General features: G+C 43.0%; 1 protein-coding gene across 1 annotated transcript in view; it reads right to left on the bottom strand.

Moving 5' to 3' along the window:
* The window catches only part of XYLT1 (xylosyltransferase 1), a 176,962-nt gene that overhangs the window by 11,734 nt on the left and 146,472 nt on the right, over window positions 1-18,756 (bottom strand). Inside the window, exons 6-10 of the mRNA XM_041462661.1 lie at window positions 17,280-17,496; window positions 15,002-15,178; window positions 12,469-12,731; window positions 8,964-9,159; window positions 3,659-3,992 (exon numbers count right to left, since the gene is read on the bottom strand). Coding sequence (XP_041318595.1) covers window positions 3,659-3,992; window positions 8,964-9,159; window positions 12,469-12,731; window positions 15,002-15,178; window positions 17,280-17,496 — 1,187 coding nt within the window. The remainder of the gene's footprint in view (window positions 1-3,658; window positions 3,993-8,963; window positions 9,160-12,468; window positions 12,732-15,001; window positions 15,179-17,279; window positions 17,497-18,756) is intronic.

Raw genomic sequence — 18,756 nt, forward strand, 5'->3', positions numbered from 1 at the left:
AAATTGCTTTGGCTTTTTCTCTTTCCCTCACTGTGACCCTGGAAGTCGATCACACTTGGCCTTTAAAGAGCAGGGAAGGGGGGAAAGTGGGATGATGGGGATGCAGAGACAACCTCTACTGAATTTGCTGTTTTCTTAGGATTTGAAGTCTGCTGGGTAGCTTGGATTACAGTCTGTAAACTGCTGGCTAAGTGCTCTGAATGACACATGTGGTTTGCTTCTGCCTCTGCAGTCCCCTCACAGGGGAGCTGGACATCTGGCCTTGAGTCTCCAAGTACTCAAATTCTGGTTGCCTAAAGCTGCCAGCGAAAGTCCCCCATTCCTGTGTGATCTGCCAGTGATCTTACACGGCTCTGCTCCCTGTTTTGTCTTCTCCACATCCCATTCCCTCTTTGTCTTGGCACTTTGGAGAAAGTGAACCTGGTATCTCCAAATGATTTATCACAAATGCACTTAATTTCCTTTTCTTTTCTTTTTTACTTTCTCCAACCAAGCAAATACTTGCAGGCACTCCTGAGCCAGAGTATCTGCTGAAGGCAGAGCTGATCAGTGACACAACTCAAAGCAGAGAACATAGACACAGATTTGGATGACTGGAGGGGGAGAAGGACCAGGAAGGAATAAGTAACATTAGATTATAGACTCTCCACTAAAATACCTTAGGGAGCCATATTTACAGTGGAAATACCCCAAACAATATTCTCAGTAATTCCATGTAAGATCTGATCTCTCACAGATTCAGGTTTTGAAAAGGTCAATGAATCTGTGTTTTTAAAACAATTTGCATTCTATCAGCTACTCACATCTGGACACAGCATCAAAGAAAACTCTCACTCTTGATTTCCCTTTATGGGTTTACTTGCATGCAAAGAATTTAGGCCAAAATTAATAAATAACTGGAAATAAAAAACCCGAATAAACGAGTGGCATATGCTGTTTTTATAAACTGCTAAACAGAACATCTTTGCTGGCAGCTGTCCCATGATTATTTTTTTATTTTGAATGCAATTATGAATTTGAGAGCCATGATACAGGAATGAACATGTTTTTCTTTGATAATTCAAAAGAAGAGCCAGTGGCTCTCTTCATGATGCTGGGAAACCAAAACAACTTTTCCTTGTTGTGCTCTGGGCTGAAGTGATGCGTAGATAAGCAGTGATTTAGGAAATACAGGGATTGTTGTCATGCCCATGCTCTCAGGATACAAGACATTAGTGGATGCTGCCAGTTTTGTGCAAATGCTTTTTAGATTGGCAAAAGCAAATTGCACACAAGATCATGGAGAGATTTTTATGTCTGTAACTTTGTGGACTCCACTTTCTATATCTGGAGTGGATAAGACAGAGGGGGCAGAACCATTATTGAGGAAATGACATGCAAAGTGCTACAAAATGTATCAGTCCAGGGCAATCTTTCTGACAAGGGTTGTTTTTTTATCAGGGCAGGGGAGGGCAGGGTGGGGGTTGGTGGTGGTGGGAAGAAGGATGGTTAGAAAAAGGAAATTTTTAAAGAAATCCCTAATAAAACATATTCCCATCTTCTACTGACAACTCTGGGCTAAGTCTGATGTATTTTAGTTTTATTTTCAATGTCAAGACAGGAAAATAATACTATCACTTCATTTTAGAAGATTCTTGGCAGTTTTTGCATTGTTTACGGTAAGAGAAATTGTTCTTTTAGAAGTTATAATTCTTCTGTCAAACTCTCATTATGCCTTTATTTGGCAGAGAAAAATGTATTTAAAGAATAAAGTGATGACAAACTGACAAAAATCTGGAAATCAAAGGTAAATCATGATTGCCTGCACAGAGCACAACAGTGTCACTGAGACAGAAAGCCTTTAAAAAAAAAAAAAGGGAATTTGCATTGTAAATAAATTCTAACTACAGTGAAGTGTCACTGCCTGCCCCTGTAATTAACTTTCTTCTCTACCTCCATGGCTCAGTCATCTACAGATTACACATCACATCATCAGTAGCAAATCACTCCCGAGACTTTCTTCCTAGACGATATTGTTCCCAAACTTTATATTTCATTCCTGTAGTAGATTCCAGTTACCACAAGAACAAACAGGCTTCTTAACAAAAAATGTGTGCCCAGTGTATCAATGGGTAATACAGAGTAGCTACACAATTTCAGTGGAATTATTCCTGATTCAGAGTTTGAACCAAAGGGAGTTTTGTATTTACACCATAAAGCGCGGGCTTATTTTTGAGGTCTGATACATGTTTACCTGTCCATGGGGCTCTCACATTGTAGGGAAAAGCAGCAAGGTTGCTGGCTACATGCCACCTTTTCCATCCAATTTATGTCTTAAATGCTAAATTACCAAAGAACATGGAATTCATTAATTTCCAGCAGACAAGTTGGTAGCAGCTGCATTCAGAAGCAGGCTGCCTCAAACTTTGAAAATGTATTCCTTCTACACATGGTGTCTGTTCACAATTTATCATTGCCTATTAGCTATTAACAGCAGTGGGTTGGAGGTGGTTTCATTTCTGCTTAAGAAACGATGCCACCAAATGTTAGCAGCAGAAATCAGTAAGTTCACTCTTGTGCTGGAAATGTGTGGAATCAAGCTCCTGTTGAGTGAGATAAGGGCTGCATTAGCTCTCAGCAGTTGTCTGCTGGTGTTTGCATTACAGAAGCAGCACGTTGTGCTGGAAGGTAAATGCCTGACTCAGTTTATTCACTGCCTTGTCAGGAAGAAGAAGTTCTGAAAACTTAATAGGATCATTCATGTATCTAGGAAATTTAAGATGTCTAAAGTTATGAATATTAATACTGGGCAGATGGAACCACTTGAGCACTTTAAGAAGAATGGTAAAGATATTCAGAGCAACAAGCTTGTTTTGATCTTACTGAATAAAAAAACCAGGTGTGGCTGTAAAATGTTCCCTCTTCTCCCAGCACAGTGTCCTGGGCACTGGCTGCAGACCCAAGCATTAGGATGGTGCCTGTGCCATGCAAACATGGGAGCCTGCAGAGCCTGGCAGCCCCAGAATGGCCTCTATATTTGGATGGCTCAGGGCTCCTGTGACAAGGAAGAAAACAGTTTCTTTCTAAAAACTGTCAGTGTGGGTCTGGTCCCAGGACTGTATTTGTAGATATTTCTGTAACACAGGTGCTTGGCAAGTACTGAGCAGGTTTTGGCAGGTATAAGGCAGAAGTGAATGCCTGGACCTGATAATATGTCAGGTGAGCTCTGGCCTAGGGTAATTTTGTCTAATCCAGCATTTTGTATATTAATGCTTTTATTGTTAAATACACAGGCTTTGTCAAGAAAACAATTTGAACACATGTAAGTCTCTAGAAGGAAACATGAATGAAAAGCAGCACAGAAAGGTCAATTTTTCTTTCCATTTCTAAATGATGGCTTTTATAATAGCTGTTAGATTATTGAGAGTCTGAAGTTCTCTGGATTCTGAACTGTGCACAATTTAAAGCTACAAATAGTCTTTTGTTCAAAGTGGCTGTGTTTTACCAACTGGATACAGATGCTTCCACTTTTCTTAGTGCAAAAGTTTCTTCTGACTTAGTATCTACAAAATCCCTTTCTTTAATCCTTTTCCAGTACACTCCTACTTCATTTTTAACAGCAGCATTGACAGTGAATACAGACAAAATATCTATTCCTGTAGCAAATAATAAAACTTACCTTGTTTGATAGGCTGCTGATTTGAGAAGGTGAGAGGAGTAACGAGGAATTTGGTTTCAGCTACCTGTACCCAGTGGTGCAGAATTTTTATTGTCCAGACACCAGGTCGCAGGGGCAAATTCAGAGGTGGTTTGTAGTGAGTAAACTCAGCACTGGATTCAATAAGAATATCATATGTTGCTGCAATCACATTAATGGGATCCACCCAAATGACAGTCACGGTGACATTGGGGCCTTTCCCCCACTTCTGCATCCCCACTGGCTCATCTGTTGGCCCGAGGAGTCCTCCGAAATTCCTGAAAAGCCTTTCCTTGGCATCCCACTCAGTGCCAATCTGAAATGAAAGAGCACAGGGTTGGTAGCATCATCTCTGTAAGCACCTGAGAGCTTTATGGCAAATAAGGGCTCTCAAGAGACACAAACCCTATTTCTCTAATCACATGAATTATGCATACATATAAAAGCAACATGACCTAAGATCATAATGCGTACACAAATTATGAGGCAAGCAAGAAGGCTTGCTTTCTTGCTCCCTTTCTGATTGATAAAAAGGTTTTCTTTATCTCAGAGTGACACAACAGATGATAGCAGCCCTCTCTTCCCTCCACAGAAGCAGTCAACAAGGGACCAAGCTATTGGCTGTACACAGCCTATGCACAGAAAAAAAAGTGACCTATCATCTCCTGGGTCATGAAAATGTATTATACACTGGAGAGATGGAGAGATGAACCCTGCAGCTGCTGCTAGGACCAGGAAAGACACTTCAGTTGCTAACTTCAGGACAAGTCACAGTGTGTCCTTTACTACAATCCACTCATGAGATGTTGTCTCTTTGTACTTCCTTCCTGCCCAATGTGGGAATTTATTTCTTGTAAACTCTTATTGTCATAATAGTGACATTGTTTTTCATTTATTCACTAACAGTAAACCAGTTGATTCACAATCTAGTGTAAATACTTAATTGGCCTTTCTTTTTCCTAGCAACTTTCATGTTGCAGTGCTCTTTGTATGAATTTCAATGGTTCACCCATAACCTGGGGGATGACACAAACTTCCAAGCTGCTGCCACTAACACTTGTGCACTACTGGAAACAGTTTCTCTGACCAGCCAGCCTTTCTTAGGCCAGTGGGAAGACTTCAGTATCCCAGCACTAAAGCCAGCAGGTGTTTATGAGACTGACACTATAGAACCTTTCCATCAATTCTCCTGTGACCACAGGACTGAGGGCTGCACTTCTGCTTTTGGAGGCAGTTCTGGTATGAAACCCCTCAAAGTCCTTCTGGTCTTCTTCTGCCCTACTCTCCAAACAGTGCAGATGACCAAAGAGTTGATTTCTTCCCTCTATAGAAAGTCTCTGTGGGTGACCTCTGGAGACCCATGCACACACAGGCAGGATCCCCACTTTCAAAATATGTAGATATTGCAGATTTTCCCCACAAAGAGCTGCCCTTCTCCCTAAGCTTCACCTTACAAGGGCAAGGTCAGAACCTGCTTTCCTGAAAGCATAAGAAAGAATTGTAGCTCATTTGCTTCAAGAGATTTTTCTTCTAGATTTCACTTCACTTCATGAGAATAAGTGATTCCAATATAATGCCTAAATCTCCCCAAATCCCCAAAACATAATGATTACCTGATGCCTATTACCTGTACTGGAAACTGTCCAGTCTCCAGTCTCTTCTAAATAAATCCCTATGGTTGGCAGACAAATTACAGGAGGACTGCAAGCAAAATGCTACAAGGTCAGTAAAATAAAACCCTCCCATCCTAACTCCATCTGTCATCACACAAATTCCTCCTAGCGGGCTATGACACTGCAGAGTATGAGACAAAATGAGCCTTCCTCTACTCTGCAATCAACACAGCATTTCTGGTATTTCAGAGGTATTTCACCCAGCACACCAGCTAATCAAACCAGACAGCATAGCCCAGATATCAGACCCAAGCATCGAATGCCTCGAGGAGCTGTCAGCGTGCGCTCTCCTGACAAGACTGACTGAATATGTATGGAAATAAGCTGAGAAAGAAAATTTCCTGACCAGGCCTTATTATCTACTCTGCCAGCCTTCACTGAGGTGCAGCCATATCACAACTACCAGCGCTCAAGGGACCTGGAAAGAATAAAGTCACACATGTGAAACCAACCTACACCCTCTTGGGCAAAGAAAATCTGTAAGGAAGCTCTTTCTACCACATTTACTATTTCTTATTGAAGAAGTCATTGCAGAAAACTTACTTCATCCTCAAAAATTAAACATTCACTCCTGACATCCATTATCTCCCCTCTAGTTTCTCATCCCTGAGAAATTTTATTTTTCCACATCTTTCCCCTTGCTCCAACCTCCAGGTGACACTGCTCTATGCCAGGCTGCACAAAAGGTGTTGAGATGTGTTCACACGCACAAAGGTTTATCAGACTGCTCTGTGGAAGAGCTAAGGCTACTTTTGGGGAAAAATTGTAACACAATTGTTGTCTGGTTGTTAAGCTCTGTGCAGGCATGGCACTGGGCTCCCTAAAGCAAGCCAAAAGGGCAGGGGAAGAGGGAAGGGAAGGACAAGTGCCCCTGGATCCCTGCGTGCCCCAGGGCCAGGGCTCACTCCAAGGCTCCACAGGCACCTCGGGGAGGGAAAGGCAGGGAGCTGTACACTCTGTTCATGGGATCTGCCCTTTATGTCTCATTTCCAGCTGGGGACATACTTTCCCATGCTGCACAGCTTGCAGTACCAGCTGCTTTTAGAAGCACAATATTTTATAGGGAATTTTACTTAAAGCTCTGGTTAGAGGTTTATAACCCACTGAACTTTACACAGCAGAGTTCCCAGTACTGAGATATCCGATTTTACAGGGCAAGAGATACTACAGACCTATAACAAATTTCACAGCTCTTTAAAACATTTTGATTAGGCTTTCACTTTCAAATAGAATACACCAAGTATGGATGGAATCAAGCAGTAATGAATATCTGATAAATTATGAAGGGATGTAGCACAGAAACTGACATTTTCCACATCTTTATTTTAATCCCTTATTTTGGGCTTCAAGAGCAAGCACTGTGCATGGGATACACTTGGAAAGCTGGAAACCTCTCATTGGCTCAAAATTTCTGTTTCTATCTCTGTTCAAACCCAGATAAAATTTTTCCAAGATAAATTATACCCTGATTATGGGTTTGTGTCTCATTGCTCACCACAAACAGGACCATTAGGTTCACACAATGCACACTAATTGCCTGCCACCTAGTTTATTTTATTCTCTGTGATGAATCACAAGTCTTAACAAGACCAGAAACAGAATTTAACTGATAGAGGGTGAGCTGAGACTTTTAGTTCTGTGTAGTAATTCAATCCCCTGCCCTGCACAGAGAAGCTGCCTGAACCCAGGCTGGCAGGACACATAGTGTGTGCATTGTGCACGAGCCAGTTTTAGGAGGTGTGGGAGTTCCATGCTTGGAAATCATCTCTTGGGTTTCCTGTAAGTTTATTTTCTTTGACTCAGCCTGCAGGAGCCATGTGCCATCGAAATACTGTCATGAACTCCCCCCAGGTGTGGGGCAGTCCAGCTGGCTGATGGCTTCCCACTTGTCTTTCCAGGGTGTGGGGTGAAATCTGCTCCTCAGGAAGAGAAGTCTGAGAGCAGCAGAGGCAGGGGCTGGAGAGATCCCATCAGCTCTGCTGCAATCTCAGTTGTGCACCAGGGTCACAAATACACTCGAGAGCACATTCAGTGCAGCACATTTGTGTGCTCTTCCTGCTGGCCCCAGTGCTGCGAGCTGGGACAGAGGAGAAAGTTCCCAGCTAAAATAGCCCCATTCAGTTTAAAATTCCTGCCAGATCATGGGGTGAAAGTTTTTGAAGAACAAGCAGTTCTACATCCCAATAAGCATAAATCTTAATTTTATTTTCTGTGAACACTGATGGTTCTATCTTAGCTAAACTGCTAAGTTTGTTTTCCACATGCTGGACCGTGACAAAGCAGTGACATTTTAATAAGCAGTAGCAGATCAGAGCTTTCCAGCCACACTGAAGCTGAAGAAGTTAATGTTGGATTTATAGCAGGGTAACTGAGACAGTTATTTGGCTCAGAGGCAGAGATCCCTGCAGGCCAAGGGAAGGCAGAAAGTAAAAAAAAAACCTATTAAAAATTAAATTATTTACTCTTTACCTCCTGGTCTTTTAAAATACAAATCATCTATGAAAGGAGAGGACAATTAAAGAGGTTAGGTGAGGAAAATAAAATGAAAACAAGTAAGCAGCCACAAAAACTCTTTTTGTTGAGTTTCAAATAGAAGAAAATGTTTCCTTATGCTCAAAAAAGCTCACCAGTGAGTAAATTCTTAAAAGTACTAAATAAGCAGAAGAAATACCCCTACAAATCACAATAATTGGAGCTTGTATGAACATTTATCACTGCATGAAATGGCAGGCTACCATCCGACACATTGATAAATGAAACACACTTTCCATCCATCTCTTTAATGGCACATTAGTGTCATGGATTTGCCATGCACACCAAAACACTGAATCCCACCTAGGCATTTCTTAATTGCCCAAGAAGATGGTAATTTATGGACTTAGCCATAATGACTGGAACACATTTCTTCAATCAATTTTATACCTTAATTGAAATTTGCGGCTTAACAAGAAAAATCATGAAATTAACTGCTCAGACAATTGTGTCTTTAAAACAGAACACAGATGTCAGGTCCTATTAGTGGTCAACTTTCCTGATATATTTTAGGTAGATTGTTTATACTCTATGACAGACACTGGGACAAATTTCTAGAAAAATAACAGGATTTGTGGGAAATCTCAGCTACTGCTGTGATAATTATTTTTTGTTACAACATCAATATTCTGTTCACATGTGGTATCAGTACCTGACTACCACTAATTTTGAGAGGTTTTTCCAGTGTACTCTTGAGAGACACAGTTAAACATGTCACCATTTACGTCTGGAATTGCAGAAAAATGGCATTTTCCCCGGGAGCCTTTCACAGCACTCACAACAAACATGGTGGCAAAACTTTTAAGTTACTTTTAAATTACAGAGCCCCTTTAACAACAATGAAAGGTTTCCATTTATTTTTAAAACAGAAGGGAGGGAGGACACTCAGATTAATGTAAGAAATGAATGTAGAACACAGGCCTGAATTGCCAATGGTGTCTCCTTCTATGATGAGGATGTACACCATGCTAGAAAGCCACTCTCACCTCAAATTTACATGGAAATACAGTTTCCTAAGGCTGCTGATTTAGTGTTCACTCTCATGATGCCACAGGTGCACATGGCTGGCTAGGAACACTCACCTCTGAGAACTGCAACCTCCCAAAATCACTCGGTGGACTTGCAATCTTGAAGACTTTCTTAGGCATCACCCACGTTTCCAAAGTTTCCAGTTTACTGACAGCCAGATTGGTTGCGTGGTGTCTGATCAGGAAGCCTTGGAAACGGTCAGCAAGGAAGTAAAGGTGGATGGAAACTGGATGGCCCATTGGGTAGTATCTGTAAAACAGCACATGCTCATCAGTTATGTAAGAGAATGGAATCTCCATTTACTTGGAGCTAGTGGCTTAAGAAGCATTCATTTCAACTAGAAAATTCACCGCTGTACATGAAGAGATTTCAAATGTGTTCATGACTCATTATCAAATATTTTTAGGCTGTTCCGATTACCCCGTAATGTAAAAATATGTTACTAAGAATACAGGCTCATTAATTCCATATCCACAATTCAAAGCTCTTTAGGACATCCTTCTGTGTGCCAGAGAGCTCCTCTCCCCCACCACCTCTCCTGGTAGAAAGTGGCACTCACAGATTGTTAGGGTGCAGCACTGTTTGCTCAGATAAGCTAGGATAAAGGATGCCCTAGGATTGTGCCTGTGCTCCAGAGCTGCCTTTCCTGCCCAGCAGGGTCAGTGCCTGTCTGCACAGGACAGCAGGGAGTGCTGTGTGACCAGGCACGGACCTCTGGGCCCCCTCCATTCCCAAACCCCTTCCCCAAGGGCAGGGCTCTGCAGGGTGGCACTGCAGCAAAGCACACCAGGATCCCATCCCCATTTTAGGTCTCTGTATTTTAGGGAAAAAACTTCACAATCTTTAAAGACTTGAGATTCCTTTTGCCATGATTTTTTACTCATAATCAAAAAAAGAAAAAAAAACCACCTTGAAAAAGGTCAAATAACTGGGCAAAACCAGTCATTGAGAGATCTGGAAGCCTTCAGTTGCAGTTGAGATTTAAAGAAATTGTAGTCACAGCTTCAAATAATTAAAACGTATGGTTGATTGTCTGCTATGGCCTCAGAAACATCTGTAACAATGTTTGGGTACATATGGATGCATAAATAATTAAAAATGTGTTATTCATAGCTCAGAAATCAAATATTTTGCTACTTTACAGCACTGACATTAACTGCAAAACAAGTTAAACCAACCAGCATCACACCTTCCCAGTAAGTCAGCCAAGACTGACTCCTCAGGCTTGTAACCACAATTAAAGGATGAGCACTAAGGATGAACACCAAGGAGGACTTTCCATTGCATGAGGTCAGCAACACCCCAGAAGGAACTCTCTAGAGCTGGAGAAATCAACATAAGAAGACAGGGTACCAACAGGGCCAGCACTGATGGACTGAGCAAAACCACTGCAAAGCTACGCAGCCAATACCAGCAACAATCTGACTTCTGTTCCCAGTACTAAGACCTCCTGTTTTCTATGTGTGCAGCAGCAAATATTTACAATATCCTCGAAATAGACTGAGTAAATTGCCTCTTGGCAGTGGAGAGTAAAAATGCCTAGAGATGGAAAAAATGAATTAAATCTAAATCACACGTTAATGTTGCTCCCATGGAAGATGCTGACACTCCATCTCCTTCGGTACCCGAGCAGTCTGTGGGGGGCACAGCTTTCTGAGGCTGTGGGCTGGCCCTTGTTAGGAAAGTGTGCAAGGCAGCTGCTCTTACAAACATCCCCTGGGCTGCTGTGGGTGGCAGCATGGGCCTGACTCCAAGGGGGATCCGAGGCTGGAGCCGCTTTCCTCGCAGCATGAGCTGGGGTGCTGCACACACAGGATCAGCCAGCAAAGGTGCTCAGCCCAAATCCATCCTGCCATTACTGCATTAGAGACATGCAAAACCACAGGAGGGAAAGAGGAAAGGTATAGGTGCAAACACCTAGAAGGACAGAGGAGTATCAGAAGAGAGGAGATGTGAATGATAAACCTGAAGATCAGCCATCTTTCTGTGATCTGAACTGGATGCTGACTCACAGGGTCTTGAGGGGGCTCAGGAAGGCATGGAAACGAAGCCTCCACTCTGCATCACTGTTTGCAATTCCTCCCTGCACTGTTTCATGAGGCTCCAGCCTGCTGTAAGGAGCTGTGCTTTATCCTGGAACAGCTGCAGTCATGGTGTTCCTATCTATAATCTGAGCAAGCTTGAAAAGCACCTTGAGTTCCTGTGCAATGGAAAGTTCCTCAGAAACAAAAGTGATAATTGATATAAATCAGCATCAGAATACTGGCAAAAGGACTGAGAACAAAAGTAATGGTCAAATTATTTCATTACCGGTTATACATAGTCTCCATCCTCTTTGCTGGCTTCACTCTGCAGGACAAATGACCCAGGACTTCCTTAGGTCTGCCTTTATTTCATACAAGGAAGGCATTCTACTAGTGATTATTTCTAATTGTTATTGATCTTTTATTGCTTTGCACCGGTAACCTTCACTGACAAAAGTCTAATAGGAATCTGCAGCACTTATTGCCACATCTTTCTAAATGGGACATTGCTCAGCACTTCCATGACTAATTTAGGAAGGTCAAGGCACATTTGGTTCCCTCTCGAGAACACAACAGGGGCAACGTCCATCCATCAAAGCCCATGGAGTGTTTGCGGACTTAGGCTCTACGTGTTTTCTATTAGGATGAAAAAGGGCAGGCTCCAGAAATACATTCTGAAGATGGAATTAAGAGATGGTAAAGTAAGACATAAAAAGAGGAACCATCTCTGCCTTGAATCTAAACAGCTCCAGATGTGTTTGCAAGCAGCAAACATCTACCATGAAGAGATCCTTTTCTATGCAATTCTAACTTCAGGAATTCTTCCTTCAAATCCCTTTTAGACTGAATTCTTCTTAGCCAGGCTTATAGGTGAAAAAGGAATCTAGAATATAGGCAGAATTTCCTTTTAAAGAATAAGGATGTTCATTTGAGATATATTTATCTATCTATATATAGATATATAAACACCTACATACATTTTATGTATTTGATGCTAATAGATCTTACCAGTTGCAGCACTTTTTGGCACAGAGAACTGCACCAAGCAGGCGAAGTGAGCCAAGCAAGCTCTCTGCACTCCATGTGTGCTCCCAAGGGAACAAACTAGCAAGGACCATTAACCTGCCTGTGTTCAGATTTGTTCTGAAATCCTGTCCTCTGCTTTTGGTAAGCATAATAGAGGTGAACATGACCTCTGCTGCTATCACACGGAGAGTTTAGGAGCTGAGGCTATAATACACTTGCTGAAATTAATCAAGGGAAACGCAGCAGTGGGGGTAGCACTGCCCAACTGGATCCTGTCAGTCTTCATCAGGCTGGAGAGGAGCTCCTTAAAAGTGCAGCAAACAGGTCACATAATGTCAACCCGGAATAACCAACGCTTTATTATGGACATAAATACTCCTGGAAATCAGCACTGTGCACTTGCAGCTGCCTGGCTGTAGGCTCCAGCCAGCACAGCCGAGCAGAACGAGCCTCCCCCGAGCCTGGCGGTCCCTGTGTCCCCCGGGGCAGCGAGCAGAGCAGCACTGACCTGCAGCTGTTGTCCCCAGCAGCGTGGAACGAGGTCTCGGCCCTGCGCAGGCCCAGGCGGGAGAAGGAGTGGAACATGGTGAGGGCCACGTCGCTGAGCGCGCCCAGCCCGTCGGGCTCCTCGTACACGTTCTCCCAGTAGGAGCGCAGCCCCGGCGTGCCCGCTGGGTAATTCCCATACAGGTAATAGTCCAGCTGGCCAATGATCTCCTGATTCACCACCGCCTCGAACTTGCGGGCAAAGAAGGTTGGCCTGGCAGTCTGCTGTTGGGACAGGAGAGGAAAAGTCACTTGTGGCAGCAGCTCTCTGGCCACAGACACAAACACAACTTTCACAAAGGCTGTGAGGAGATCAAAGAAAAGAATGAGAAACAATTCTTATCTTAACTTGCTGCACCTGGTATTGTGAATGTGTGGAATGTGTTATGGAGATTTGCTTACCAAAGGGTGGTTTCTTAATTAGCCAGTGGTGATGGTGTTTGGGCTGGATGACCAGTTAGGTCCAGCTGTATTGTAACTGTCTAGAAGAGCAATGGGTTTCTTAATAAAGAGATTATTAATTAACCTTCTGTGAATCATGGAGTCTATGCTAATTATTACCTGGCTGAGGGCCCATTGCAATGATAGACACTGAGTTCCCATTCTCAGATATGACATTTTGTCTTAAACAATGGGTTGGAGCTGAGGACATGAACTGTTTCTCAACATGGGCAAAGATGACTTAAAATGTCACCTTAGGGACCATTCGGTGTTAGGAGTGATGTTAAGATTCAGCTAAAAACTACATAATTACACAATGAAAATCCCTTCAGACCAACAGCCACCGGATGCTGCCTGGCTCACGAAGGCTCTCCAAGTGCAGGAGGGGTGGGAAATGCTCTCCAAACCCCCACATTAGCCTGGACACAGTGCAGCACTGGCACATGTAATGCAGGGAGCAAAGTGTACTGGGGCTCAGAAGAGGCAGAGCAGCATTTTCTGTGTATAGATTTGCTGCTAGGCGGGGGTAAGAGGTCTCTGGGAGAGGTGCCATTTGTGGCTGAGGTTTCTCCACTTCCGAGTGGTCCTGCCCAGATTTTTTCTCAGCGCTTGACATAATCTTGGGCACATAACTGCTTTATATGCTACTCAACTAGCATTAGCTTTCAAAAAGTATTTGTTTTGCCTTGTTCATATTTGAGCATAGGTCCTGAGGTGCCAAGGAGTTCAGGAGTGCCCCAGATGGTTTGAAAATTCTTTTGAGGATGCCCAGTTTTGCTCTGAGATGGCGCATGCTGTGGGCTTTGTGATCTCGGCTCGCTTTGTGCCTCCGTGGGAACAGCAAGCCCCAGCCTTCTGGTGCTGTATGCTCATGTGAGGGGCTCTTTCACCAGAAAGTGTCAGAAGCTGCCTTTTCATCTATTACAATTTTAAACTTTCCTTTCCAGCTCGGTTTACCTGATTTTTTTCTGAAATATTGTTGTGGGTTCACAGCCTGGAGCAGGTCAGGCTCTGCAGTCTGGCAGGAGTTTTTAAAGATTTGCAATTTATTCTGTGCTGGAGAATTCCCTGTGATTGGTGTTTGGGACAGCAGAGCCTCTTTTAGATAACATCTCATTTGCTCTTTTTGTGAGTGCCTGTGTCACTGACTTCAAGCGTGCCTGCTAGACAGCACATTACAGTAAAGAAAAGATCTCTGTTTCAGAGCAGTCATCATGTCTCTGCTGTAGGGTAGCACATTCCCCATCCCACACAGAGCCTGAACAAACATGCTTTATGCAGGGAACCCCGAGGAGCTGGAGGGATGGAATTGCAAATCTGGTGACCTTGAAACAAGTGGCTGTTCATTGTCAATAGGAGATGCACAGGCCGGATACAGCCTCGAGACGGAGTGCACCCCGGAGCACAGGACTCGCTCTCATGTCTGCCTCGAGGAAACTATCACAAAGGAACTGATTAAACCTTTAAAGACAGTCCTGCCAAACCTGGGTGATCAAAACCTCATGACTAAGGCTCCCAAAATCACAAGATAAACTTTAATATGATTGTGCTGATGAATATAATAACAAAAATGGATTTGTCTTGTGCTATGTAAGTCTCTAGCATGCAACTCAACAACTTCTAAGCTTTTTTTTAAAAGATGATAAGCATTGCTTAACACTGAAAGCCAGGAGTTTTGTGAAATTATGAAAGCACCTGAGCTGGAACATTGGAAAAAAAACTTCTGCAATAAACTCACAAGAGTTATCAAGTAATATTGGTACAGTCAGAGATGTGTCAAGCTTCCCTCCTTTCTAGCACAGCCATTTACCAATGCCAAGGAGTCCAAAGAGTTCCTTTGTGACCTTACCATGCAGTGGAATGTCTCTGGGACCAAAACATAGGAGAACTTATCTTTCATTCTCCTGAACTTAAGATCAGACCTTCCTCACATCTCTTTCTCCATCTGCCTGATGGAGTCAAAGCTTCCCTTCCCTCTCCCTGCTGCAGCCATGCATTCAGCCAGCTCTCCACCCAGTACAGGGCAAAGAGCCTCTGCAGGTGTGTTCAGTTACCTGGAACCGGTGGAAGTCTGCTGGTTTGAAGTCATTGGGTGAGCAGCCACACCAGTCAACAATGTGCTTGTACTGACACTTGCAGCCCAGCTTCCTGTTCCAGTTGGTGATGCGCAGGTTGTTGTCCACCATGGAGTCACAGAACGGGCTGTTCTCCAGCACGGTGTGAAAGAAGGACTGCAACAAACACAGAGCACATCACCATATTTAGCTCCTCAAACTTCCATTTTCTCCTTCACTTCAGCTCATGGGCCCAAACCTAATGCAGGTGAACTATTTTAGTTTGAAATGACAGGATTAACAAGCTCTATTGTTCTGCCACATGTGAAACACACTCCATGTGCCTCTATTCCATAGAGCATGGAAAAATCACAACACTCTACAGACCCAAGCAAACTGTAAGAACACACAGCTGAGGTCTTGCTCCAATAACCTGGCACAGAACAACTGCACTTCTACAATGACCAGCTTTGGGAACTGGCAGCCCAAAGGACTCCAGGAAAGGCACCAGTACCAGCAATCATTTTATTTTTATTTCAGCTGTATGAGCAATTCTAAGAAATACCCATTATTTCCCTTCTGTAAGTTGCTCCCTGGTCTAACAGATTTAGGACTATTTTTCTGAACAATGTGCTAATGGCATATTTCAAGTTGTTTCCCAAAACAATTGTCAAAACTGCACCATCACCCTGGTTACTCTGATAAAAATACAGTCTCAGACAGCTCTTATGTGGGTGTCTATCTCCAGCACTCTGAAATGCACTGCCTGTTGAATGGCTTTGTTCTGAAACATGCAGTTCACCCTAGGCACCCAAAGGACATTCTGCCTCCTGCATTTACGTCTGAAATTGTAAGTCTTTATTTGCTGACTCATGGCAGCATGGAATTCCCATTGGGCAATACTAATTATATCATCATAATAACAGCTATTATATAAACCATGCGTAATGGGGACTGATATAGCAGGTTAACAGGTCAGTGAAGGCAGGCCCATTTTACAAAACCAGCTATGTATCTTGCAAGGAAAAACTTGTAGAAAAAAAACTATGGAATACCATCAATTTTAGCTCTGCAAGAGACCATTTTTGGAGCAGTGATTTCTCTTTAAAATCAGCAATAGTAAGTTCTATAAATAACCAGCATAACATTAGCATGGCTGGCCCCCAAATAATCCCCCTACCCTTTTTAATGTTAAATGACAGCCCAGTGAATATGGATTTTATGCTTGAACTGTTTGGTTAAACCCATAAAGGCATCCATTCTCATTCAAGCGAGAGTGGAAAAAAAACCCTACCCAATTACCCATTGCCCTGTGTCCTTTTATGGCAATACAGGAATTTCTCTAGATAATGGATGAAAAGGTTATCAGAGTAGAGAGAAAAGGTGATTTTTAACAGAAATGGGATTAAAAGAAGATTATGCAACATGTGTGGGGAATAATAAACTTCCATCAAAAGATAATAGTTGCTGTGCTCCACCAGAAGCTAACGAGCAAGATTTGCAAGATCGGTGACATCCATCCCTCAAAATGTTCAGGAACCAAGGCAATTATGGGTTTAAAGGCAGTCATCAGCTCTTCCTTGGGCTGGCTGGCTGCTGCAGGATGTGGAGCAGAGCCTGGCAAGCCAGGGGAGCAGTGTACCTGCTGGGGCAGGTGTAGCACAGGCTGCCAGCCACGGCTCTGTGCCCTCCCTGCAGACAGAGCACATTGCTGCACGCCAGGCAAAGCCCCACACTGCTGTGCACTCCCCTTCTGCATCACTTGCAGCCAGAGCGACTCCTGAGTGATCTAAATGATTTGTGACTGTGCCTTCTGGCTGAGTTTTGAACAGAACAATAAACCTTTGTTTGCAGGGTTTATATTTTTAAAGAAAAGTGCTGGATAATAGCAAGGAAAGCTACTTATGAAGACAATTTGCCATCTCTAATATCCTTCAAAAGCTTTGTGCAGGAACAATTTGCAAGCAAAGGGCAGCTGGATTTTTGGTTGTTCGGTAACAGATTAATAGGTTTACAAGTACAAAACAAAGCCACTCTTTACAAAAAGTCCCACAAACAAACAAGGCAATAAACAACTGCAAAAGATGTTCTAACCCTAAGGGGCTTACTCATCATAGAAGTAAAATTTTCATTACTCCCTGTGGGATGCTCAGTGATGCTCCCGCACCTGATGCCCAGTGACATCAGGTGAAAGCCCCTCTGATTTCAGTGAGATCTTTGGGACAAGCAGAAGCATTGCAGGTTTGAGCACAGAGAGGGATTCTTTGCATTCACATACCTCGGCAGGAAGCAGCGTGTAAGAGTAAAACCTCTTCATCTTTGTTACCAGATCATCATTGGAAAAAGTGACATATTCCACAAACTTCCTGTTCAGGAGGAACCAGTCCGACCCTCCATCGACTGTGATTCCTTCTGGGATCTTGCGGTCCCCCAGGCGCCACATGTGCGTGTCACACTCCAGGAAGAGCCGATCCAGCCCCTGTTTTCTGATAAATCTGAGGGAATGCAACAGGAGCCATCAAATGTTAATTTGTATTTTGCTATCATCGGGAGCTTTATAAATAAAAAGCTACTTTCTCAAACAAAAAAGGATCAAAAGGTCACTTGTTTGTATTTCTGTTCTATTCATAAGTAATGTAGGGAGGTTTAATAAATTATTAATCAGTTATATGTTCTGTTACAGAGGCAAAGATCAAGAGATTGCTTTTAAACATCATTTACACCTTCTGCTGTCCTAAGGCTGTGCAGGTGACAGAGCTCTAGGGCAAGAAAGTCCATAATGTTCATCAACTCTGAACAAACCACCACAGAAGAACTGCAACATGAACAGGAACTAAACACATTCTTCTCTCTCTAAATAAATTCAGTTTTTAAAAAAGAGGAAAATGTACATAAAGGTAAAATGACCAATTTTCTCTTATGCTATTATGTCATTAATTTTTCTACAGGGATATAGCCAATAAGGAAGAAATACCATTGTATTGATCTTTGCTGTAGAATGAGCAAGTTTGCTCCGTTTTCAAGTCTCTGGGGAGCAATGTTTTGTTATTGCTGAACCATGAATAAGAGGAGCAACTGCAGAACTGCAAAGTTATGGAAATGAATTATTTGAGACCAATATAAAAGAAGAAAAGCTGGGAAATCAATCTGTGTTTGAAAATGCTTTGGACTGAATGCCCCCTCATCTTTTGAGGCTGTCTGATCCAGGTTTCTGTTTGTTATTCCATTTGGGAATTATTCCCTTGAAGGAGATGCAGGGCAGCTGTGAATTAGCACCAAGGTGGGCTGAGCACCATCCACCCTGGTTGGCTGTGAGCCCTGGGCACATCCCACATGTTCTGAGCAGTAACAAATGCTCACTGACCACACACTGGAGCAACCCACAGCCTCCAGACCTCTCTGGGTGCAGGACCTGCAGGATAACAACAGCTGAGGCAAGAGGGGCACAGCCTGAACCACACACAGCCATGTCAGGGCATTTCAGGATTAGCAAGCCAAAATGACATTTTAGCAGTCCTCAGACACATGCTACTAAAGGTAAGGGAAAAGAATAAAAGTTAAGGAACAAGTACCAGAGCTTTCTGGAGTCCTGCATCTGGAAGCATGAGCATTAACCCCGTAGGCCAACTCCCTGGTTCAAGTTCTGTTCTATACCAATCAAAGAACTGAGATGCAATTATGAAATGGTGCATATTAATTTTCAAAAGGACCGTAAATGACTTCAGGGTCTATGTCCTACTGATAGCTATGTCTCT

This window comes from Pyrgilauda ruficollis, unplaced genomic scaffold (assembly GCF_017590135.1).
Source record: "Pyrgilauda ruficollis isolate IOZ18807 unplaced genomic scaffold, ASM1759013v1 scaffold16, whole genome shotgun sequence".
Taxonomy (NCBI): Eukaryota; Metazoa; Chordata; class Aves; order Passeriformes; family Passeridae; genus Pyrgilauda; species Pyrgilauda ruficollis.